The sequence below is a fragment of the Leuciscus leuciscus genome (assembly GCF_965113295.1).
Source record: "Leuciscus leuciscus genome assembly, chromosome: 7".
In the NCBI taxonomy this organism is placed as follows: Eukaryota; Metazoa; Chordata; class Actinopteri; order Cypriniformes; family Leuciscidae; genus Leuciscus; species Leuciscus leuciscus.
This window is the reverse complement of record NC_138731.1, coordinates 28,787,212-28,814,354: the sequence shown is the minus strand read 5'-3', so window position 1 is coordinate 28,814,354 and position 27,143 is coordinate 28,787,212. Positions and strand designations below refer to the sequence as shown.

The 27,143-nt window shown below is 37.2% G+C and overlaps 1 protein-coding gene across 10 annotated transcripts in view; it reads left to right on the top strand.

Moving 5' to 3' along the window:
- Positions 1–2,317: 2,317 nt before the first annotated feature.
- The window catches only part of stxbp5l (syntaxin binding protein 5L), a 147,649-nt gene continuing 122,823 nt past the window's right edge, over positions 2,318–27,143 (top strand). For all 10 annotated transcript variants that reach the window (XM_082176359.1, XM_082176357.1, XM_082176356.1 and 7 more), the window contains exons 1-2: positions 2,318–3,162; positions 26,516–26,613. In XM_082176359.1, coding sequence (XP_082032485.1) covers positions 2,995–3,162; positions 26,516–26,613 — 266 coding nt within the window. In that variant the 5' untranslated portion in view covers positions 2,318–2,994. The remainder of the gene's footprint in view (positions 3,163–26,515; positions 26,614–27,143) is intronic.

Sequence of the window (27,143 nt, the reverse complement as noted above, 5' to 3'; positions counted from 1 at the left end):
TTGCACTATGGGATATCTGACGTGTTTATGTTCCCTAATCCGTGTCTGCAGGTTCGAGCAGGAAGATTAACGCAGCGGCCCCATAGTGCAGCACACACCCCGTGCCGTTGTCTTGGCAGCTGCGTTATCTTGGATGCTGCTCACCCTGAGGGAGTGATGAAGAGGATTATTTTGCTTTTTTCTCACTCCCAAATCCTCTCAACAAATGGATTTCTTCTGTAATACATCCACTAAGCAGCAGAGGGAGAAGGCCCCTACTGAGTTCTTTTAGCAACACTACCATGCTTGCCTCAGTCACGATAGGCCTCATAATAATATAAGTTAGATAAACTGTCCATGTGGGGATGTTTGTCAAGCAACAAGCTGCATTAGCACGAGAAGCCAGAAGAATTTAATCCTTATTAGATTTAAAAGAATGACCATAAATGTTTTGGCTACAAATGTTTTATTTGTTTCTCTCACCATTAAAGTTCAGACTCTGATTCCATCCTTTTAGACAATCATAGAAAATCTTGTCTGGGGTATGTGCCAATAAAGAGGCCTTGGCATTCATGATGAAAAGTATATTTAATGAAGAGGTTTTAAAAAGCAATTACATGTGGCAGCCTACTGAGCTTCTAGCCTGTTAATTGGTGAAGCTTGAGCCCGATCTATAATTTTATAACCTATAAACAGTCAAAGCAATAGATAACTGAAAATGTCAAGATAAAATGCTAGAAAGCATAATATTTGTACCCTATAATCACGATAATTGCGAAATCCCCTCTTTTGCTAGTCTTGTCGTTCCTTGTTGAGCTATGGTGAGATGAGTGAAAGAGTGTGCAGTGTTTCTGATTCCAAAGCTAAGTATCTGTTGGCACCCTGTTCACTGAGGAACTTACAAAATATCCCGCAAAGATCTCAAAAGACTGACAGTGGTTTTGAGGCACTTGAAATACACTGAAATCACTTTAGTACACAATATGATATTTAAGGCACCTAGATTATATAATGTGTGTGTGTGTGTGTGTGCGACGTGTGTGTTTACAAACCAGTGAATTTTAAGCCACCTTTGAACAAATGCTGCATTTTCTTAAATACAAAGAATATATAGGCCTATATTTTTTATCATTTAACTTCTTTTCACTAAATAAATCAATATTTGGTGTGATCAGCTTCCTTCTAGCTTGAACTTGAACACTACGTGATATCCAAAAGAACAGAATATATATAAAATAAAGGCATATTTTAAATGATTATAAATAAAAAATAATTTGTATATATTAAGTATATGTAATGCTTTTAACCAAACAGGACAACAAACTAAATTTTGTCTTGCATCTTGGCGTCACTATTGCCTGCCGTCTATGCAAAGCTGTTGACTGCTTGTCTTAATCTTCAGTAGCCTATATCATGTTCTATTGAATATATTTATAGTCTATTCAGATGTCTATATAACACACTCAACAAATGAAGCAAATAAAAAAAGGTTTGGATCCATCATAGCTTCTTTTGTTCTATTTGTTCTTTTCTTTTCTAATATATCTAATCAAAGATTCCGAATAAAATTCACAGGAGCATCATGAGCATCAAAATCTCTGGAGCAGGTATCTTCAACATGAGCAGATTTCAGGGTAAAAGACTGAATGGAATAAACCGTGCCCATGGGAGGGATGATGTAAGCGTTTATGTAATCTGCATCTGCGAGATGCACATCACAGCGCCCCCTCGAGGCCACCGCTGCCTCTCAAAGGAATTATGAACAGGATGGATAGTGTGTGGCCATAACCAGAGAACAATAATGCAACCACTACTCTCCGCTTGTGAAGTGTCTCCCTTAGTTTGGTCTAACATTTAATTTTTAATTTTTCTGTACAATACTGTTTTTTTTTTTTTTTTTGCGAATATTAATGTTTTTCAGTTGTTCTTAGACTAGTCATTTAACAATAAAAGACTACACCTCTAAAATGTTAAATTAACTGCAGGACGTTATGATATACCGATGCCAAATTCGAGGCCAGTATAATGTTATTTGTGGTCATCTGTGTTTTTAATTTCTAACATTCAGTTCAATTTAATGTGCTTTATTGGCATGAAAAATGACTGTACATTTGAATTGCAACGGTACGTTTGCTGCATTAAAAGTAATAATGTTTAAGTAAAGTTTAAAAAAATTGTGCAAGTAATTAAATAACTATTTTATTGTTTGTGGTTTCTGAAGCACATGGTCCAATCGCTGCTGCTTAAAGGCGGGGATTACAGCAGGGCCGTGGCACATGGTCCAATTAGAACATAGAGGGGTGTGGCTTTGTTTCGCTCGATCATTCAGCACCTTGGACAGCAGCTCACACTCGACTGCGGGAGATATTCAGGGTTCGGGTCGAGGGTACTCGCCTCCTCTCCTTCCAAATAACTTAGAAGAAAGAAATAGAGAAGGGGATTTCACAGAAAACCTGTCAGGCCGTGAATTTCCTTTCTTTTCCCGGCAGTTTGTGACCCATTTTCGACGTTGGCTCGTCGCTATACGCTGCTCCTCTGCAGCGTGTCTCCCCTGCGCCTGGGATCCCAAACCACAAACGCTCAGCGTGAGTTTTGGTGTGTACCGCTATTGAGTCTCGAAAATAATAATAATAATAAATTCACCAAAGTCGATTGTACTTTGATATGTTTCTGGCATGGCTTCTGAGAATGTTGGCTAGTTGGATGTGATACCGTCCTGCGTAAGTGCCATGAAGTTTCTTGGTTGTTCTCCAGCCTGGTTCAGGCTTTAATGCGCACTGAACCTCTCTTCGCCTTTCCCCCCAATTCATCTACTTTATTTGTGATCATCAGCCTTGCTTTGGAAAATGAGGTTCTTCTGCGACTTTTGGTGCACATAAAATCCTGAAAGGAAGAAGAAACGAGGAGTCTGAATTCGTCTGAAGCCGCATCATCTCCTATGCCGTTTTAAGCGTCTCGACGGCACGTTTTGTGATTTTCCAAGAGAAACGTTGAAGTGTAAACACAAGGATAAAGATGAAGAAGTTCCGGAAGGTTTTGGACGGGTTGACCACTTCTTCGCCTGTGAATCCAGGCGGATCTCCCGCGTGCGGCAGTGCGGCTGGGACCCCCAGTGCGGCACCAACACCGCGCGAGCTGGAGATCCAGGAAACGCTGATGTCCGAGCACTTCCAGATCTGTAAGGTGGGTGCCCCTCCAGATTGTCGCAAAGGGCTTGTCTGTCATTGCAGAGATATGAAGCTAGTTTTGGCAAAGAGGCCTGCACTAATCATGCAGATGTTGGGATAACTGTTGTTGATAGAGCCACAATAGAAATTACAGTGCACCAGCAGCAGACACAATATACACAAAGATATAGTGTACAGACAGTAAACCACAGATTGTATACTAATGACACGGACCTTGAGAGGGTAGTTCACCCCATAAAATTAAAATTCAGTTGTCATTTTCTCAACCTCACAACCATGTATGACTTTCTTTAGTGGAGCATAAAAGATGATGTTTTGATAAATGCCTCAGTGTTTTTGTTCATACAATAGATGTCAATGGTAACCAAAATGATTTGGTTACCAACATTCTTTAAATCATCTTTTATCTTCTTTTGTGTTCCTCAGAGAGTATAAAGTTATACAGGTTTGGAACAACATGCTGATGAGTAAATTATGACAACATTTTCATTTTTGGACGAGCTGTCCCTTTAAGTTCCCAGCACTTAAAGGGATAGTTCATCCCAAAAATGCTTTTTTTGTCATCAAGTTGTTCCAAACCTGTATGGGTTCCTTTCTTCTGTTGAGCACAAAATAAGATATTTTGAAGAATGTTGGTAATCAAACAGTTGACGGTAGCTATTGACTTCCATAGTAAGGAAAAAAAATACTATGGAAGTCAATGGGGCCCGTCAACTATTCTTCAAAATATCTTCTTTTGTGCTCAACAGAAGAAATAAACTTATACAGGTTTGGAACAACTTGAGGGTGAGTAAATGATGACAGAATTTTCATTTTAGGGTGAACTATCCCTTTAACAGTTGTCTCAGTTGTAAACAGCAGTTAGCAGCTCAAAACAAACATGCCAGTGGTGAGATACCTTTCACATCAGCATGACTATATTGATGTGTTGACGAATTCATGCAAAAAAAACAAACAAAAAAAAATTCTGTAATTATTTACTCACCCTCATGTATTCAGACCAGTATGATTTTCCACATGGAATGCAAAAATTCATTTTTTAGGGACTGAACTTTGCTTTATCTATCTATCTATCTATCTATCTATCTATCTATCTATCTATCTATCTATCTATCTATAGATATGCTCAGGAGTGAGATGTTCAGAAGTGAGATGTTCAGAAGTCAAGTGTTAGGAAATCAATGACACAACCGAGGTGTCTTCGCTTACATAAAAAGTGAAGGAGCCTGCCTTAGTCCCCAGGCTTAGGCTGTGGTTTTTCCTAAAGCTATTTTTAGATTTTTTAAGGGCCTAACGGAGCCGGTCGGGATGGTGGAAACTGACTGCAGCGATTCTGCCTCCACTTGAATCGGTTCGGTTCGAGCTCGAAATCTGGAGTAAATAATCTTTTGTAGAGTGATGTAGGATGGACGTGTGTTCTCCAACATAGCAAATTAGACAGCGGAAAATGGGTAAGAATGAACGAACGAACGAACGATAGTAGTACCGTTTGAATGGAAGTGCAGGAATGTATCACGTGCAGAAATTACACTTTATAAAGCTACTTGTGAAATATTCCCACCGCAGCACATTTATTCACTGCCGACGGGCACACGCCTTGTTTTTACCATAGTGAAGGGACCGCGGTGTTGCTATGTTCTCCCCGGGAAATATGAGAGACTCGGGCTAAACAGATCCAACGTCCCCGAGTAATTCTTCGTTTTCATTCCTTTAGCTGGCGCTTATGTCCGATGCACATAATGTATTGAAGCTTAACAGATAGGACATTAGAATTAATCACCAGCTAAATAAAATGAGGTAATCAATCAGATATTGTCAGGATCCATATCCCCACAGAGGTAGAACATGGGTCATTACTACTATATGCACTGCCGTTTTTTTTCTTCTAACTTCTGAATATACCTGTGTTGTAATTTAAGATTAAGTAGGCATATTTCAATAATAATAATAGCTAAATGTATATAAGAGTTTCAGAAACAAGCCCTTGTGAAGCACATGCACTTAAACTGTATAGGCCTATCATGAATACATTGATTTGAAAGAAAATTAACAAGATATAAATAAATAAAGTTAAAGAAATAAAGAGGGATTGAGAGTTAGCTAACATGAATGTGTAACAATATTGTTTAAGCATGTTTTAAAATTTCTGCGTAGGTCTTTTAGAAATAGTTAACAGTTCACGTAGTTTGATGTTGAGTGGTTTGCTGCTGTATGAATGTTGAGAGGTCAGTCAGATTTTCAGAATACTGAGTCTAACAGTTTGCACCATCCTAGAGTACACTTCATAAGGCCGTGTGTCCACCAAAGAATTTTAGCCAGCGGAAAATGCCAGTACTCTTCTGAAAATGCTTTGCTGTGGGCGCTTGAGAGTGCTTTTTTTCAGTTGAGACATGTGCTATTTAAGAAATATCCACAGAAGTGTTACTATCTGATTTTTCCAGATAAAAAAGTCGATAAGTATTTGCAAAGTATTTCCACTGGCTATTGTTTTCAATGATTTTGTTCCATTGTTGTGCTAGAAAAGACTGTAGGTAGGCCTATTCGGGGTATGGATCTTGAATGGTTAATATTGGTCAACTTTACTCCAAATCTGCTTCATTGATTTGTGGTGTTCCGCATGGTTCTGTTCTTGGTCTAATTTTGTTTTCACTTTATATGTTACTTTTAGATTACTTTAGGTTACTTTTAGGTTACATTTAAGTTTTATTTTTCAAAGTTCTATTTTTCAAAGGCATGGATAATTAACCCATTTGTACCCATGTACCTACCTCTATGAAAACAGGACAGGAGGTCAATTGAGTCATTACTAAACTTTTTACATGATGTTAAATTATGGAATTTATATTTATTTAAATGAAAGCAAAACTGAAATAATCTGGTTTGGGACCCAAAATCTGTCTAATATGGGAAATGTATCTCCATTCTGCAAATCGGTGGTTAATAATCTTGGGGTGCAGTTTGATGACTGTCTGAAATTTGATAAACAGATCAACTCTGTGGTTAAATCCTGTTTCTTTTATCTGAGATTAATAGCAAAGGAAAAACCGTTTCTGTCATCTAGTAACTTGGAGAAGATTATTCATGCTTTTATTTCTGTATATCTGGACTATTGTAATTCCTTGTAAGAGCCAATCACTGTTAAATGGCACCTATTATGCCCCTTTTTACAATATGTAAAATAAGTCTCTGATGTCCCCAGAGTGTTTATGTGAAGTTTTAGCTCAAAATACCCCAGATATCATTTTTTATAGCATGTTAAAATTGCCACTTTTTGAGGATAAGCAAAAGCACGCCTGTATTTTGTGTGTATCCCTTTAAATGCAAATGAGCTGCTGCTCACGGCCCCCTTTCAAGAAGATGTTGGGACTTCAAGAGCTCATGCAACAAACAAACAGGATAATCTCATGCACTGAAATGTCAGTGGTGTTCAGTTCGAACTTGGAGTCGGACTATAATGCCTACAGAGAGAATATATACTGCATCGAGTCACGAACGCCGTGCTAAGTGAGCTGGTCCATAGGAATTACGTTTGTGAAATCTAACGTAGCACGGCGTTCGTGACTCGATTAGTCGAGACTGTTTTCCTAGATGATGCCTGTAAACGAGTAATGTACTGTCTTTATAAAGTATCTTCTTATTAAACTGTCTGTACACTTACAAAGTTCTCAATGCTTCGTTTTGCATGTAGGGACCCTCATTATGCTACCGTGTTAGTGTGAGGCTATTTTGAGCCTTGTTAGTGGTATTAACTAGCGATTTACTTTTACTTACTCTGTGCCCCATATACTAGCGTTATAAGATCATCTGTTTTTAGAGATAAAAGTCTTTACATTCGATTTTCATGAAAACGCATCCCAGGGAATGATCGACTCGGTAACCATGTGTTAATTACCTCACATAATGTATTTAGTGCATCACTAAGTAGTAGATTTTAGAAGGCAGGCAGCAAATGATGAAAAAAATGAGTTTGTTGTAACGTTAGCTTGATGGAATAGATGGATAGAATTAGGAGTGACCTTTGTCTTGTTTAAAGTCCCTGTAAAGTCAAAATTAAGTATGTGTTCTGAGTTTGTCATGCCACCGAAAAATGTGTTATTAGCCACCCAGCCTAATTTGAATGATTAAAAAAGCCGCCAAGTAAATAAAATAAGCTATCAAAATCTCGAAAAAATGAGCAGTAGTCTCAGCTCTCAAACGCTGGGGGCGTGTCCGCTGGCTGCGCTGAAACCACGCCCACTCGCGGGAAATATGACTCGCGCACAGCTCGTGCATGTCGGCGCGACGGGAGGATGAAGGCCGAGGCGGACAGCGGGAGATAGTCGGTTCGGCCCCATTCACCAGTAACAGCGGATTATTATCAGTGAATTCCAGTTGTCTCCGACGAAAGTAAACTATCCTGATCTCTACAGAGGCGGGTGTGGTGGTGATCATCAGCTCTCCATCAAGGTAACGTTAGCTCTTCACAAGATTAATCCACCTCTTCTTGATATGATCATTTTTCGGAAATTTAAATAAGGACACCGATCTGTTGATTGCATCCAGGAAATACGCATTTACATGACGAAGGCATAGCCAGAGCCGTGGGCATAGTAGCTAGCAAACTTTAGGCTGTCTGATAGTAACTCGCGATTGAGCGGCGATAGGCTTAGTGACTCCGAGCGTCATCAAGTAGGGGCCCAATCAAGCTCAGGGGGTCGCAGTGCGTCATCAATCCCCCGTTTTAGCCCCGCCCAAAAATTCCGGCTCACAGCAATGGTGAAAAACTGTTTAACGGTCTAACTCCACAATTTAGTACTTCACAGTTCTCAGTCTTTGTAATATGTTTTAGCAATACATTTCTAGCACTTATAATGTGTTTAGAATTTTTTTGTAGAATTGCCTTTACAGGGACTTTAATATAATACAAATGATGAAGATAATAATAATATCATCATCATCATTGATTTTTAAAAAATGATTACTGTCAATATTAATAATAATAGTTGATTTTTTTTGTTCAAAGGACTTTAAGTTTCATATCTTAAGTTTGTATTTTTAGTATACATTATATTTATCAGAACTTTAATATATTCTGTTCTGTTGTGACAATAAAGTTAATTTAAATTATTATTATTATTTTTTTAAACTGCATTATATTATTTTAGTAAGGCTGAGGACTCTTAAATAACTACAAATAACTAATGTTAGGGAAAATCTGTTCATGTTTTGTTACACGTTTCTGGATTAAAAAAAAATATATAAATCGGCCGATATATCGGAATATCAGATTTTTAAATCACCAAATATTTGTATCGGTATCGCCCTTAAAAATCCTTTATCGGTCGGGCTCTTGCGGACCCCGTCTGAATGATGCCAAAAACTTTATTGATGAGTGTTATGAAGTTTATTGTACATCACACAAAAGATGAAGCATCCGTTTTCCCTCCAGAAAATCACTGTTTGAGCTGAATAAATCACAGTACGAGAAGTGCGCATTAAAGTCTTATCCATTAATTCTCTCTCTCTCTCTCTCTCTCTCTCTCTCTCCTTTGCACATACAACATACACAGCGAATTACACAAAAACACTTGTTACAACTAACAGTAAACAAATATATAAAGACTTTATTCCTTTTCGGGGGTTGCTTAATAAACTGGTAAACTTTAAATCTGTAAAACAACTCCTATGAATGAACTGTAATAAAGTGTGCGCTCTCCCTTTCATTACTCGTGACCAGTATCGCTCCGAAGACTGTAAGCTGGATCACGAACAGTTGTACTGATCCATCCTTGAGTAACACATTTTTAGCAAAGCCTGTGTTTTGTATTGTCCCTTTGTATTGACCCTCGTTCACGAATCAGTCTGGTGTAAAATGATTCACGCAAACAAACGCATTTAGGTATGTGGGGGCGCATTCCCTAAAAAAACAAACAAACAAACAAACTAATCCACTGCGTCTTCAGTGGCTCTGATGTCAGGAGTACATGAAGACTGTTATGTTCACTCTTACATCCAACAACAAAATACCTGAGTTGCTTAAGAGACATTGTTGTCGCAGCTGCTCCAATGTTGAAACAATGGTACAGCTCATTCAGGGCGGGCCTATGCTAAAACGGCAGTGTCCGTCAACAGTCGTGGGGGCGGCCTGTGCAAAGTGACGTCATTTTGCCCAGAATTGGCTTGAGACAGTGCTTATGATTTAGATTTATGGGGATTTAAAAAAAAAAAGCACTTGGTGGATTTTTATCATTATAGGGTGATTGTATACACACACTGCCAACACATATTTATGCTCAAACACCATGTAAAAGTGAATTTTGCATAATAGGTGCCCTTTAAATCGCTTACAATTACTGCTAGGTGGCTCCTAAGTGTTGGAATAGCTTACATTTACATCTTAGATGATCACCTTCGTTGGGCTCTTTTAAAAGAAAATTGAAATTACTCTTAATATCATTAGCATTTGGCTCGACAGATTGATGTAACAAATTGGCTCTTGTTGTCTTTTTATATTTGTAAAATGTTGGTTGCATGCATTGTTGGCTGGCTACTGTTTGTGTGTCATTTTATTACATGCATGATTGTACAGCACATTGTTCAACGTTCCATTGTTTTAATTGCGCTCTATTAATAAATAAAACAAACAAACAAATTTGTTTTTGTCGTCTGTTGCCGTTGTCCCAACAGGATGTTGCGGTTGGTCGTATTTGTCCCGCCCCTCCTCCACTGTGATTGGACGGCTGGCTAAAAAGTGACAGTGATGCATTTTACCCAAAGTTGAACATTCTACTCTAGGCGGGGGATAAAACGGCGAGCGCTCAGCACTCAGCATGAAATAGTTGCTCAGCGCCTCGTCACACTGCTGCCGTTGTAAAAAAAACCCTGCAGCCTTCCCATTGAAAACAATTGGAAAATTACTAGCCGACAAAAACGCTTTGGTGGACACACGTCCTACAGTATGTATCGAACGTCTGAAATTTCTTTCTTTTTTTTTGTTAACACGCAATGAACAAAAGTAAAAATTAAAATGTACATGATACATTTTCATGGTACCCCTAATGAAAATGAAATCAGGCCTATACAAGCAGACATAAGCAATGGTCAATTGTACGAGTTATTATTCTATAGACAAGTATATGCCTCATGGACTGTCAAAGGGGTTGGGTTCTTTGGGATGTTGACAGAGACAGTGCTCTGGAGACTTAGATCTGAAATAGACTGCCGAACACCCTCTCAAGTGCTCAAGAACACACTGTGACACCCATTTCTGGTTATGATCACTCAACTGAATTATGAGCTTTGACAACAACTCCCGTCACGGGCTGTCATGTTTCATGCGTGGTAAAATGTTGATCTCTCTCTCTCTCTCTCTCTCTCTCTCTCTCTCTCTCTCTCTCTCTCTCTCTCTCTCTCTCTCTCTCTCTCTCTCTCTCTCTCTCTCTCTCTCTCTCTGTTCTGTATACTCCAGGATGGATCTGGCATGCACACAGTAATAATAGGGTCAAAGGCATAGAGGAAATAATAATGGAAGGTAAAAAAATTAAATAAAATCAAAAACAGCAGGGAACTTGTTTTTTAAGCCAATTAGCAATCAGTTTCCGCACTTGCAAATGACAAATCACAAGGTAGATACTGTGGTCTGAATCTGTTAGTGCTCTGTCAACAGTGTTGGCCTCTTCTTCAGTGCTCTGAGACTGCAGTGGCAGCGCTGCTTGTGTTCCAGAGCAGCCCGCTCTGTCTGCATGTATCCTCATCTCTCAAAAGGAAAGCTGTGCTCACTCGACCAAAAAGAAACAAGTATCAATTGTATTGTACAGTCTCTATATTGTAGATTGATTTTTTCATCATCGACACTGTTTATAGATTCAGCAGAGTGAATTCTTCTGTCCTAGGAATGTGCTAAACTTCTTGAAGGGTATAACTCTTTTAAAACATTGCTGTGTCCATCCAATGGCAAACAAATGGTAGAGTGGAAGATTGTTTTGTTGTTTTTGTTTTATTGACTTTTTGGGTTTACTATTTTTTTCTTTGTTTAATATAAGAATACTGTTTATAAATGTATATTAAAATATTCTAGAAAAGCAAAATATAGTTACTGAAATATAGTACTGTTAAAAATAAATTAATACTTTTTTCAGAAAGACATTTAGTTGTATGAATGATTAATCAAAGAATCCTGCAAAGTATCAGTTTCCACAAATATATTACGCAGCACAACCTTTTTCAACATTGCTAATAAGAAATGTTTCTTGAGCACCAAAATCAGCATATTAGAATGATTTCTGAAGGATCATGTGTCACTGAAGACTGGAATAATGGCTGTTGAAAATTCAGCTTTGCCATCACAGGAAATAAATTACATTTTAAAATATGTTAAAATAGAAAACAGTTTTTAGTTGTAATAACATTTCACAGTGTTACAGATTTGACTGTTTTTTTTTTTTTATCAAATAAATACAGCCTTGGTGAGGGTAAGAGACTTACAAAAACATTTTTAAAAAATCGTACCAACCCCAAATTTTTGAATAGTAGTATTATGCATTTTTAATCATCATCCATTGTATCTTCAAGATCCTCAGAGTATATTTTCTCAATTCAGAGGTTCTGGGCACCCAGAACGGTCCTCACCCTCTGTCTTTGAGAGGAATGACATCTAAAGATGTGTGTTGAAGTGACGTGTAGCTATAGTGACTCTTATAGAGTTTTCTGTCAGTGCTGTTTGAACTGTTTCTCTCTCTCTCTCTCTCTCTCTCTCTCTCTCTCTCTCTCTCTCTCTCTCTCTCTCTCTTTGTAACAAGTACGTTCTGTTTTGGCTTAGTTTTATTGGCTCCATCCGAAATCACATACTTTCCTACTATATATGCCTAGTTGACGAAAATCAGTATGTGACAAAAGAAGTATGTACGAATTCACAATACTGGTCATTGCCTACTTCTTCTGGTGAGATTCTGAAGTGTACATGATGGACACTTTACTATCCCATGAGGTCACGGTAGAGGATTTATGAATGGCAGTGAAGCGATGTAACCGATGCTGGTAGATCGAATGTAGTACATAGGCCTACAGATTACATACACACATTTATACTATAGAACTTACTTTTTTAGTGGTTGTGAAGAAATTACTTATTCAAATTAAGAAAAGACTCAGAGAGTATTTTGGACACAACCATTGTGTTTTGTGTCCAGAACAGTTTTCCCGGTTCTGGTTTGCCTGTGTTCCCTAGTTAGTTTCTTTGATTGTTAATTAGTTCTACACACCTGTTTCTGTTCAGTTGATTACTCTCCCTTGTATTTAAGCCCTCAGTCTCCTATATTTTATTGTACGGTATTGTTTATGTTATGGATGGTTATTCCCTGAGCTTCTTCCCTGTGATTCTAGTGGAATTTACTATTAAAGGCTCCTTTGATATCCTTTATGATCGTGCACTTACTACAGCCTACACAGCGCCTGACACCCTTACTTATTTCTATTTATCTGTCTTTCTTTTTTACATCTACTCAATTTGATTGATTTCTAATGGTATCATTTGTTTGAACCTTATTGTTATTTCTTTCCATCATTTAAACTCTGTGTCGTCTCTCCAGTGACTGAGCAGGGCTAAGGTAGTTAATACTCCAAACAGCTCTGTGCTTGTAATCACCCATAAATGAATAGCCCTATTCAGTCAATCTATATCCTCTAAACCTTTTTCCACTCCACTTCTCTGATGCCCCTTCATTTTCTCTTGTTGTACTTGAGTGACTCGCACAAAAGAAGAAAATGGAAGAACACATTTTTTTTCAGAGGATTTTGTGTTTCTGTGTATTTGTGCACGTACACATCTGTTTCGATTTTAAGAACTTAAAAAAAACTGCTAGTCGCTATTACATAAAATGATAGGCCTACATGATGTATTTAATTCAAATTCTTAAAGCTGTTAAATTGTCAGAATTTCTATGGAAGCCTGTTGCTACATCACAGTAAAAAACAACAACAACAACAACAACAAAAAAAACTTTGAAACTTTTAAAGTTTAATAATAGTCACATTAAATGTGATGTAATATTTGTTTTAAGTCATATTGTAAGATATAAAGCCAAAATTACAAGAAATTGTCATGCTGTGATACAAGATACAAGTCACAACTGGAAGTTAAAAATAAGTCACATTGCGAGATATAGGGGCGGTTTCCTGGACAGAGATTAAGGCCGTTCTTGTTTATTGTTTATACTTCTGTCATTGTTTTATTCTCTCATGCTGAATGCTGTTTGGACGTAATTTGCATCATATGACAGATCCATAGTATATTTCCTTTTTATTATTGCTTATGTGACGATCCAAGTGGACTCTCCCTTCATGTTGCTGCTCCTTGAGCCAAGGGGTTGTAACACTTAACTTAGAATTAACCTTATTCTGTCTCTGTTTGCTGTATGGTCCTTTCTATGAACAAGAGAGACAGAATTAATTACATACTGTATATGTGATATTCCAATGGTATCTGTAATTGTGTGATGTACTCTGTTTATGTAAAAAAAAAGAAAAGAAAAAAGAGATTAAGGCCTACTCCTGGTTTAATTTAAACCCTGTCCGGGAAACCGCCCCATAAAGACACATTCTGAGATATAAAGTTGTAGTTTGCAAGAAATTATGTTGCAATTATGTTGCAAGTGTGAGATAAAAAGCTATGCAGAGGCGTAAACAGATTTCTAACAGCCTTCTGATAGACAACTGTGCGCTTTATTTGTCACTCTCCTCAGGCTTGATAACCGTAACATGTATATTGACAGTGAAAGTGAAAGAGACAAATGTAATGTCTGGCTAGAATTGTGCGATTGCTTCAAACGGCGTCCAATGCTCAATTAAGAAGTTGTTGTCTCACCTCCATGTTGACCTCACTGCCAACATTCATCAATATTTGTTTCAAGTCAATGATGATATCACCTCCGACAGATGCGTTCATTTGTGATTGGCATCCTTCCATAGCTTCCCTTTCCAATGACTTCAGCATTTAACAGTCTCCCTCTTTGGATAGGCGAGTGATAGCTTATATGTTTGTAGACGGAAATCCAGTTAGGCACGTGCACATGCACGCTCAAGTACACAATGGCTTGTAAGCTCAGTAATTGCATTCTAAGTCTCGCTCTTAGCGCAGCTTGAAGCCCGCAGCATAAACAGCAGCAGGGTTCAAACAAGCTGCGCCCACACATTCCGTTCAAGTGACGTTTAGAGACATATTATGCACATACACCAGCTCTAACAAAGAAAAGATGGGCAGATGGATGCATTAATAGTCCTGTTGTCATTCAAAGGACAAGTACTTTCAATTAACCTTCAAGTTGTACTGTTTGTTTCCAATCTCTTGGTACTTTGGACTGGTTTTTGACTGATCGTTTTGTTTCTGTCATATTCTGTTATGTGAGTGCAGGATGATGGTCTGGTTTGTAATTGATTGGTGACAGAACTGCTTTTAAAGTGGGCTGTTTGCCCTCATGTGGCTTCACCGGGGCGATGACACACTTATTGACCCAATAAAAGAGCCTCATTTCTCTTATCTGGTATCAATCTCCCTCCCTCCCACCACTCACTTCTTTCTGTCTTCCTCCCCTTCACTCAATTGTTTTAAGGTTTTTTGTTGGATTTGAGGCTTAATACCATTTCAGGCTGATTGAACCAGATTTCTGATAGAGAATGGTTAGAATCCTGCTCTGTTTGTTTTATTCTTTCCTTATTTGTAGTTATCTTCCTCATTTCACATATATATATTCAGTATATGTAATTGATTTTGTCTTATGAGAATGCAATCTGTCTGGGTTTCTTCCTCTTCTCATTCTTTATTTTCATTGTCTCTTTATTTTCTTTCTTTTATTCAGAAGTATTTTCTCACAGGCTCTAACCCTATGGATGTATTATGAGTCAGATTGCATTCCTAGTTCATTTTTGTCTTTGGAAGGTTATTATTCTTGACAGAACTTAAGCTGAGACCACAACAAGCTTTTAGTGTATGTGTGTGTGCCTCATATTTATGTGTGTTTCCATACTTGCTTTTTACAGTCAGAAAAAAGAGTTTATGTTAGTTTTTGATGTTGTTGTTTTTTTTCACCAAAGGAACTTTCAGTCGGCTTATTGTAGACATGGTCCTGCTTGAGCAATCTGAGGTTAAGTGATTTGCTGAAGGGGGCAATCCTCAGTACTGTACTTCTCCAGTCACCAAATAACACATCTTTGAAAGAGCAACCTCTGAGCAATAAATCTATCCTCTGGGATCCCAGGGATTGAACCTTAGACCCCAGGATGAAACAACACAGGATCCTACACCTAGTCTCAGCCTCAGATGGACTACCCACAAAATATTCATGAACAAGCTTATGTCACAAAAAGAGCTTTGTGAAATTGTCTGTTTGAATTAGAAAAAAAATAATAGCTGGATTTGCTGAAGTTTGGGAGTTATGTCACTGAGTATTTGAAAGATAAGGATTTTATTTGAGGCAGTTAGTAGTGAGTGAATCAGATTAGTTTGAGTTATTTACATTTACATTTATTCATTTAGCAGATGCTTGTAATCAAAGCGACTTGCAAATGAGGAGTGCGACAAGCAATTCATTCTTAAATGAGATGTTCTGCAAAGTGAAGTACCAAAGATGCTCAGATTTTTTTAAAATTATTATTATTTTTCATTTTATTTTATTATTTTATTAAGGTAAGTACACTTTTATTTTTTATATATTTATTTTTACATTTTTATGCACTTATTTTTTAAAATCATTTTATATAACTGAATAGTTGTAGAATCAATTTCCTGTAATAAGTTGCTCTAAGTAAACGTGCCTACTAAATGATTATTTACAAAGTGCAGCTGTACTTTAGTGTTACTTTATGGCTACGTTCACACTGTAATTTTCTGGGATTGACAATCCCTTTTACTCAAAGGTGTGAGTCTCGAAATTAACTGTTCACACAGCAATTTACCGTAGTGTCTCAAATACTGTCTGAATATGCAATGGGAGTCAAGCCCGGATACTCTTACCAGTAACCATAGCAACAGTGACCAAAGTAATATCAAAGATGCCAATGTCCCTAAAACTGAAAAGTCTGACACCACAAGAGTCCAATGGATCCACAAGTTCATTTGTCAAATCTTCATTAACTGACAACAGTGTTTATGATTTGGGTGGAGAGCGGATCATTTGAGTTGCGCGTAGAATACAAAACTGATGGGAACTGCTCCGGTGGAGAAAAGTGACTGGATCTAAAACCTTCAGATGAAACACAGCTTATAGAGTATCTCAGTCGTAGTAAATTTCTGAAACCACATATGAAAACCCACATCACGCGGTAGACACGTGTTTGTGCAGCGCAGAGTGGCTCTCTCATATGACGTGACAGACAGCTAGCTGTCCAGTTCAGTTGCGTTCACACAGTACATGTTTTCCAAGAATGCGGTTGAGAGTCCTGAAAATTTACGGGTGTGAGTTTGGTTATAGAATGCGGTTGTCACTGAACTGTGTGTGAACATCACCGAATTAAGGAAACAAATACAGAATTGTCAACCGTAGTCGTTTGTAATTTTGAAATTGAGATTTGAAGTATGAATACAACCGTCTCATATACCTATCATTCTATGTCTCAGGCTTTAAAGGTTCAAAAGTTACTCAAAAGTTCAGTGTCTAGATGTTTCTTTTCTGGCTGAAGGACTAAGAGGATGTAGCTCTAGCTTCATGCGTATGAGTCATACTGTACATCACAAAGTGCCAATCTGGAAGCTTCTCTTCCTGAAGCATGTACGGATGATCTGTGGGATATTAAAGGAATAGAGCTTATCGGGGAACAGCCACAGAGTGTCTCCACCATATGTATCAGGCAGCTCTGAGAGATTTGCTACATATGACCACAGAAGTTTGTTGTGCAGAAAGGCATTTTTTCTTGTTTTAAATATTGGATTTTCGGAAATGAAAACGCTGCAGTTGAGAACGTATTGTGTGTTAATTTTTTAGAATGGAAAAACAATTGTTAATATAACAACAAATTTGTGTTTAAATTGTAAAATATATTTTGTCCTGTTATATTCCACCATTTGTCATTCATATGTGTATGTCTTGTGTATGTGTATATGTCATTCAATGAAATATATATTGACATATTATTTTATTTTGTCTATCGGGAATTGATTGGATTTTTGGATCATTGTGGTTTTCTATTATTGCAATCACAGATTGAGATGAAACGTCATTGCAAGTGGTATGGACGTTGTTTTGATAAAATATTATGAGGGCACAAGAATACAAAAAACAATAATAATTCACAGATAAATCATTTAAAATAAATGTTGTATAATTCAGAAAAAAAGAGAAATTGTCTATTTTGATTTCATTGTGACTTAATGTACAGTATGTATATATTAGGGCTGTAAAAAATATTTTCTGCGATTAAAAATGTTCTATTTAACACATTAATTTCTTTATTGCAATTAACACACCTAGTTTTTTCCCTGGCATCCTTTGTCTAATGTTACAATATATGATCACACTATCTGGGGACGATCCACATGTAGGCCTATCCTATGATCAACCAATCATTCAATCAAGTAATGTAATGTTAAGATCAATCAAGCATGTTAAGATGCAAGAGAGAACTGTTTGTCACATTATATTATATATTATATTAATTCTATTCTATTCTATTCTATTCTATTCTATTCTATTCTATTTGGTCTTTTCAAGACTTTCATAATCAGTGATTGTCGAACCCATTTTGTCTGAATGAGCACCCAGGCTTAATGTGTGGACGCACATGTACACTAACCACTACATCACAGCTTTGACTCATTTGTTCCTTAATATTTAATGTTTGTGCTCTGACATATAAGTTTGTGTGTACAAAAGGCAGCATTAATAATTTCCTCAATACATTTTTAATACATGCTGCATTAATGATTTCAACAGACATTTATATAGACCATCTTTTGCTTACACTGTGTTATATTGCATTGCAGCAACAGATCAATGCCGTGTTGTATATATAAATAAATAAGTGTGTGTGCGGAGAGGGTATTATATGAATGGAACTGATGTCGACAGTCCATCCAAGAATATTTGGGAGAGCATATGACAAGACCTGTTGTTCTGCTAAAACGATAACGTGCAGTGTGTGTGCGTGTTTGCGAAAGACACAGTTCGAGTGTGAGAGTGAGATCTGCAGTCTTGGGCACAGAGCGGAGCATGGGAGCACTGGATGTGTGGTCTATTTTTAGATTGGGGTCTAGACTCGCCCGCCCCTCTGAAAGAAAAGGCTGAGTGAATAAACGAGAAAGAGAGTTCATTGTGTGTATGTGTTGGAATATTTATATATTTATATGGAACGATGGAGAAAGAGTGGTTTGAAATGTAATTAGATAGAGATAGATAGAGATAGAGGAAGAGCGAGAGACCCTTGCTCAGTGTTCTGGAGAGTTCTATAACATCAGTGCCACGCATGTCTGTTTACTGCATGTTGCTCTCCTCCTTCCTGTGCCTTTCCAATGCAGAATTAAACATGTTGTCGACTACAAACCGAAATCCAAAATTAAAGGCCAGAGATATAGAATGAGAAAGAAAGAGAAAGAAAAAGAGGGAAAAAGAGAAAAAAAAAATCTTCTGGCCATAAAATATGAATGAGGCTTTAAAGATTGGGGCCAGTAGATGTATTTTTCATCCTCTCTCTGTACTATGTATATTTAATGGCAAATGACTCTCTTTGCAGCTCGTATGGGGCCTGTATACCCCGCCACACACACACCCCGCCTTTATGCATGGATACAGGGAGGCTCCTCGTCTCCTTCCTGTCACAGGTCACATTGCCCTGCTGGGACAGACAGGAGGTCAGTGCCCCCTTGTGTGTCAAGCTCTTCTCCAGCCCATGATTAAAGGTTGCAGAGCTGCCAAACCCCGACCACCCGCCCCTACTCCAGCTGTGGGAGACGGGTTTGTGTGTGTTTGCGTGAATGTGTGCTTGTGTGTTTGTGTATCTCATTAAAGGAATAGCTGTTTTCAACCACACAATGTCTGTGTACCACATCTGTCATGCTATATATATATATATATACATTTGTGCTGTAGCTTTTATCTGCACTTTTTTTTTTTACTTTATGGTACATTTTGGAGCTTGACAGAACTTGTTCTTTATAAGCTTTCATTGTATCTATGAGAAGAAAAATCTTTTTGGGTAAGTAAATGACAGAATTTGTATTTTAAGGTGAACCATCCCTTTAAATGTTTATGGGCCAGATTTACTAACAGCTTGTGCCAGCGTAAATCATCTTTTGCCATTAAAAAACTACTGTCAGGATTTACTAAAGACACGCAGTGAAAAGTGAGCGCTGAAAAGGCGTAGACAGTGCTATTTTTGCGGCTGAAATGATCTCATATGCATTTGTAGGAGTTTCCCTTTCAGACACAAAATGTATGGGAGGAGAGTATTTAAATGAATCATGCAACGCGATTTACTAAGGTTTGTGCTAGTCAATTTACTGGTATTTGCGCCATTATTTACCGTTAAAAAAAAGCATGTCTTAAACCAGACGCTAATTTGCGCTGATCTTGGTAGATTGCGTTGGTCATTATGGAAATGATCTGACGGCTTCATCTGTGTTCTTTAATTTGTGCGTCGTCAGTAGTATATCTGGCCCTAAATGTGTTATATGGTCAATACAGTGTGTTTCTATTATATACTATTGTATACATACTATAAACACATTTCCTATTTGTTTATGTGTGGAACAGAATTTAAAGTAGCCTATTCTGTGTAGTAATTGATAGTGTGCCACAGTTGCAGTATTTTATGGTTCTTATGAACTGACTCAGAAAACCCCTAAACACAATCTGTCACTTACTGTAATTCCTATTAAAACATTCACTGAACAAGAAGTCACAAAGCCATAGTTCAAAAACCATGGGGCAGTATTAATGTAGCTGTAGAAATTTCCATTTTATTCATGGCTTCACATCAGTTACAAAAAGAAGTATGGGTTGAAAGAATACCAGCAGCATTACTGGAAGTATTTAATTCATTTTTGTATTATCTAGCAAACTGCAAGACAAAGAGAGGGGCAGATACACACAGCTTGAAGAAGCTGATATAGCCCGTATGAATGACTTGGAGAAATGGAGGGTGGGGGTGGGGAGGTTCATTTCAGGCTTGCTCCTTGGTTGGCACAAAAGCATGCTACGGCACGCTCAAACACACAGCATATGCGGTCCTGGCCTGATTCTCAGCATTAACACAACTTTTTTCAGGGTTGTGACAGCTAGACGTGTGGTGTGACCACGTTTTGATTCTGCAAGTGTGAATGAACAAGATTGTGTTGTTTCATTCGGATGTTTGTGGCTGAAGGAAATTGAGTCATGGGTAAGAGCTACTAAGGAAGCGAATGAGATATACCGTACCATTTGGGGTTGGCAAGATTTTGAAAAGAAGTCAAGATTTTGCTCATAAAGGCTGCATTTATTTGATCAAAAATACAGTAAAAACAGTGATATTTTGAAATATTATTACAATTTAAAATAACAGTAAAAAATAAATAAAAATAACATATTCCAGTGATAGCAAAGCTGAATTTTTAGCATCATTACTCCAGTCTTCAGTGTCACATGATCCTTCAGAAATCATTCTAATATGGTGATTTGGTGCTTATCAATGCTAAAAAAAAGTTGTGCTACTTATTATTTTTGTGGAAACCGTGATCATTTCTTTTCAGGATTCTTTGATGGATATATCCATCATCTTTACGGTCACTTTTGATCATAAAAGTATCAAAAGTGCTTGCTGACTAAATAAAGGGGAAAAAAAAGGAATTACAAATCTAACTGACCCTTAACTTTTAAATGGTAGTGTATGAGAGAGAGAGAGAGAGAGAGAGAAAAAGGGTTTGCCATACACAAACACTTAGTCACAATTCACCCTAAAATGAAACCCATTTTAAAGAGTGATGGAACAGTATGGAGTAGTAGAATTAGGGTGGAGAAATTGAATAGCTAAAAGGCAGAGACAACACCCAATATCAGTATGAGAGAGAGCAAGAGACAGAGCAAGAGGACAGAAGCCCAGAAATTAAGAAGGGAATGGGAGGGGGATGCTTAAATACTCTGCAATAAAGCAGAGCACTGAATGAAAATCTATACGGCGAGGCATTCATTAGCACTCGTTTGATTAATAGAGAAGATAAAGCAACACTCACACGCACATACGCTTTGAAACATCGAATGCAGCCACGCCCATGCAACAGAGCAATGATTCCAGATGTTTGCATAAACCTGCAGCTTTAGTCACAAGTCGAGAGAATTTGGACATGACAATGGTTTTCATCACAGCCTTATTACTGCTTAATAGCCACGGATGGAACATCACACTCACTCCACCCCGTCTCTCTCTCTCTCTCTCTCTCTCTGCCTGTCTTTCGCTCACTTTGTGATCACTCCATCTTGTTCATTCATCCAGTACTTGCTTGCATCAGTCCAGAGCTATGCAGATGAATTATTGATGAACGTACCTCTATGAGGGAGCCAAACAAATGGGGGAAGTGAGTGAGCGAGAGTGCGCTAAAAGTGAGATAGTTACCTCATGGACTTGTCACTTTCTCTTCGTTTCCCAATCAGGAGCTATTCTGCACTAATCTGCAGAATTGTTTCTAAAAATTAATTTTTTTGGACAGTGTCACAATTTGCGTCACAGCTCTGGAGCCGCATGTGTGATGGATTTCAGCACCATCTGTGGTGGACAGTGCCAGAGCACTAGCACAGACCCGCAGGCTGTGTATAGCTCTCGTTGCACGCTTCCAGCACCGATGGCTGTGGACAGCACCTGCTCTTACATTTCAGAGCACACATTCTGGACAACTTCTGTAATCTGTACAGTTCAGTGCACCAAATAAAACACAGCCAGAGCTTCATGATTTGAAGTTGGCCCCTAACCAGCTCAATTGAGTACAGCGATTGCAGGCAGTTTGCTGCAAGTATAACAAGGCAAATGTTCATTTTGTAAAATGGCACATAAGTCAAGTCAAGTCAAGTCAAGTTTATTTGTATAGCGCTTTTCACAATACAGATTGTATCAAAGCAGCTTCACAGTATTAAATTAAAATAATACAACAAAGTTTGTTTCAAGAGGAATTTATTGATTGCTAAAATTAAATTAAATATCCCCCAAATATCCCCAAAATAAGTGATTCGCTATAGTGAGAGGCTTAGGAACTTTGAAGCACTTTTGTTGGTTATTTAAAGATTGATGTGATCCCAGCTGCAACAAGTGGACAGGTGTGTGGACCAGAAACTTACGCAGCTAATATAAGGAAAAGTTCCATAGTTACCGACATGTGTATGTGTGTGTAATGTGTGTGTATATATATATATATATATAAACGAAATATTCTGTAAATATTTTGTAAACTGAATATGAAATATTCAAACATAAATAAATCAAATTTAAACATATCAACATTTTGTTTTTGTTTTTTTGTTTGAAAAATGTCCTGGTTATAAAAACCTGATATTCTGAAATAAGACGAGTACACTATTGTAATTATTTTAATAATCTATATGTGAATAATAATTATGTAATTATTCATCATTTGTGTTTTAGTGTATTGTTGTGGAAACAGCGTATTCACAACATGAATTACACAGTTAATTTGTGCAATCACTTGTGCATTTTCTGCAGATGCACATTGTAATATGTTTATATATTGCATATATCCGATTACTCTCATTTGTATTGAATTTGTTTGGGTGAGTTCATTAATCCACTAGAAAAGCGCTTCATTTTACTGGTGTTACATTAGCTGATGCAGCTCAAACAGGTCAATCCCTGACATTTATTGTATTTGAATGCATTATTTGAAACAATCATATTCTTTCACAAATGTTCTTCTTAAAAACCATATTAGTGCATTTTTTATATATTGTGCAGTGATTTTTCTTGTCATATTTTTGCACATTTTTGTCTTTTTTTTATTAACTAAACTCTTTAGTAATAACAAGCATTTTTGCCAGTAATTTTATTGACGAGATCAACCACTGAAGTATCAGCAAATAGATTTAATGATGTGAACCCTTGAACTGTAGATTTACTGTGTTCCCATGTCACTGTTGTGTCCTTGAGCAAAGCACTTAACCCAATGATGCTCCACAAGGGGCCGTCCTTACAAATAGTTGTTTGCTAATGGCAGATAACAGCATCTCTCATTTTTGATTTGTAATGATGTAATGTGTGAGAAATTCTAGAGGTTAAATGCACACTTACATAATAAAGCTCTCTGCTCTTAACCAGAAGGCTGTCGGTTCAAGACCCACTTTTAGAAAGCCATCACTATTGGCACTAAACCTACCTTAACTTAATTTATTATCTTGTTAAATGTTTATTTTATTTTATTAAAAACTTTTTTTTTATTTTTTTATAATTTTATAATTTTAATTTATGGCATTACTGGTAAATTATTTCAGTTTTATTTATTTTAAATTAATTAATACTTTTTGTATGTATGTAATTTCTTTTTTTCCTTTGGTAACACTTTAAAATTGAGGTTTCATTAGTTAACATTAGTTAACTAGTTAACATGAACTAAGAATGACAATGAACAATACTTCTATAGCATTTATTAATGTTAATGTTAATTTCAACATTTGCTAAAACATTATTCAAATCAAAAGTTGTATTTGTTAACATTAGTTAATGCACGGTTAACTAACCTGACTGTATTTTTATTAACTAACATTAACAAAGATTAGTAAATACTGCAACAAATGTACTGCTTTTTCTGTAATTTCATGTTAGTTAATGCATTAACTAATGTTAACAAATGAGACCTTATTGTAAAGTGTTACTCTTTCTTTCTTTCTTTCTTGAAAGAAAGAATTGAACTGAGTTGAAACTGAGACGAGAAGCAATGTTTTGAATATGTTTAAGGGATTATATAGCAGAGGCACGAAGGCCAATGAGAAAAGAGTAATCTTGCTATTAAATAAACAGCATAAACAAACATCTGGGTGGAGTAGGAGGGCTGGTTTAGGTGGTTGTTGCATTTTTGTCCTTGAATGTGATAGTTGGTCATGAAGGATTCCATCGTTTTTGCACAGCAAGAGTTGACAGTTGTGTGACCTTCAGCTGGGATGAAGAGAGACTGAGTGCGGCAGCGTTAACTGGGGGTTAGAGGAGATTGGTTTTGATGAAGTTGAGTTTGAGTGGTCAGCGAGGTGCCAAAAAGGCATGCTGAGATCTTTGCTGAGATTGTAGACATGGAAGAGGAAATGAGATAGAAAGTGGAGTGTTGTTAGCCTGACGGCAGCATGAAATGCCATATGATTCAGGGGCTCAATCAAGTGATCTGGTGTCATCTTCATTCATGATATACGATTATGTGGTTGAAAGGTTCCTGGGTTCAAATCCCAAGTGATTTTGCTCTTCAGAAAACTAAGTAGCAGGGCATATTTGATTGCATTTGTTTTGTTATTTTATTGACTTGAGTAATTTGACCTGTACTTCATGTTGCCATCAATACAACATCCTCCACCATTAACAGTTTGCATTTGGTAAGAAATGTTGACATCTGACATTAAAGAGTAAAATGGGATGGATAAGGTTTTCTTCCATCGCCTTATAATACATGAATATTATCAACTTTTGTGTTGGGGAAGTAATGCATTACTTTTAAACAATATTTTAAAAGTAATGCATTACAATATTGCATTACTCCCCCAAAAAGTAATTAATTGCGTTACCTAGTTACTTTTTATGAAAAGTAATGCGTTACTTTTTCTCACCTGGGCTGGGCTTGCTGTTTTTTGTTTTTTTTAATAACAACAAAAAAAAGTTCTATTTTTGGCAAATGTTAAGGGCCTTTGCCGCCTTTCCAACCAAAAGTGAAATGAATAAGCCTCAGGCTGAAGGAAATGCATATTTACGCCTGTACAGTAGAGGGCGCCGCTCAAACAAACCGCTCAGCTGTGCTGCCATTCTGGATTAAAGAAAAATGGGATACAGGAGAAGGAAGTTCAACACTCTTATTTCTAAATCTAATCTAAAGTAATTTTTGCTTATTAGTATGGTTGAATTAGATCATTGAAGGTCAGCAGCAAAGACATTGGTTAATAAAGTGAGATTAAATACATAAAGTATATTTATGTAATTTAATATAGTTAACGTTAATTATAAAAGTTTTGCGTAAAATTCTGAGATTTATTTTACTTTTAAATTTTTTTTATTGCATTTTACTGTTTTTATTTATTTTTAGGAATAATGAATGTTTTCGTGCACGTGAGATGAGTAAATGCATGTTCACATTTAGTCTTGAACTAAAATAACCATCATGTTGTTTACACAGCGCACACAACACCTCCTCACTTTATTTCTCTCAACAAGCTCCTCATTTGAACCGCGTGCCACACCGAGCATTTATCAGCACACCGCAGCGTGATCTGTGAATGAATTTACTTGCTGACTGTCTCCATCACTCGACTTCTACCCATCGCTGTGAGATCTGGTGAGAAGCGTTCCATTTCGGTGCGGAGTTCTCCGATACAAACCACAAATCAAATGCATCGATTAAACTAGTTTAAAGCCAGATGAAACATCGCTAAAATTCTCAAAAACACTGATACGGAAAACAGGAGAAGCACTGAGCCACACCGATACAGTCAGCAACCAGTTCAGTTCAGTTCAAACCTGTGGATTGAAAACACAGGTCACCAATATGATTTCCTGCAGTAAACAATGGGATTGTGTCATAAATATCCCACATTTATGACACAATCCCATTGTTTAGTGCAGTAAATCACACTCACATATATATCGAATTTTATTATATTATTAATAAAGACAATTGTATTAAAGGAGTGATGAATTTCACAAAAATATTAAGCAGCACAACTGTTTTCAACATTGAAAAGATAACGTGACACTCAAAAAAAATTCAGCTTTGCCATCACAGAAAAAAACAAAACATTTATAATATATTATAATTGAATACAGTTATTTTAAATTGCAATAATTTCACAATATTACTGTTTACCCTGTATTTTTAATACAATAAATGCAGCCTGGGGGAGCAATAAGAGACTTCACAATCTTAGCAAACCCAAACTTTTGAACAGTATAATGTACTGCCAAACCAATACAAATATGGCAGATGATATTATGAAGGAGAGAGGAAGGAGCGGGTGGCTGCACATTGAGCAGCGAGGATTGTCTCATGTGAGTTGTTCTCAGAAGAGTCACAGGGGGTTCAGGCAGGCCGTAGGCTGTGTCACTATTGTGTGGGAATGAATGACTGAAGTTGCCTATACAGTACTTTGTTCTTGACGCAGCACACAATGTTTTCTTCAAACGCTTTTTTCATGTTTGCTCTTGTTTTCATTTCTCTGTAGACGGTGCGTCATGGATTTCCCTATCAGCCCACAGCTCTGGCATTTGACCCGGTGCAGAAGATCCTTGCCATCGGCACTCGTTCCGGAGGAGTACGGCTGTATCCTTTTTTTCCTCAGTGATCCAATGCTGTTTCCTCCACAGTGTAATTTCAAGACTTTGGGAGGGCTTTGGGATAGCTACTTTCTGAGGTAAGGTATAATGCTGTCATGTTTCCTTGCTTTAAAGACCTCCCTATGGCATAGAGGGGTGTAAGACCATTTGAGTGACTCCCAGAGGTATCGCTGCACAATGTCACAAATGCATTAATACTGAGAATGACTGACAGAAAAATTGAGAGAGACAGACAGACAGGGAGAGTGAGACACCCAGTTCCAACATAGTTGGATAAATAATGGCTAAACATGAGTATTGGCCACTAACAGAAACCTGCATTAGCTTAGTATTTTTGTTCTATAATTCTTTGGCAGCATTATTGAACAGGCCTGCTTGGATTCAGTGCCTGCACAACTCCACAGAAAATGAATTATTGAGTGAAATCAGTGTTCTTGCCTTACCAGTAAGCCTACAATAATGTTTTATTTTCAGAGATGTCTGATTCGATTTGCTGGGTAATTTCCCGTCTTCGGT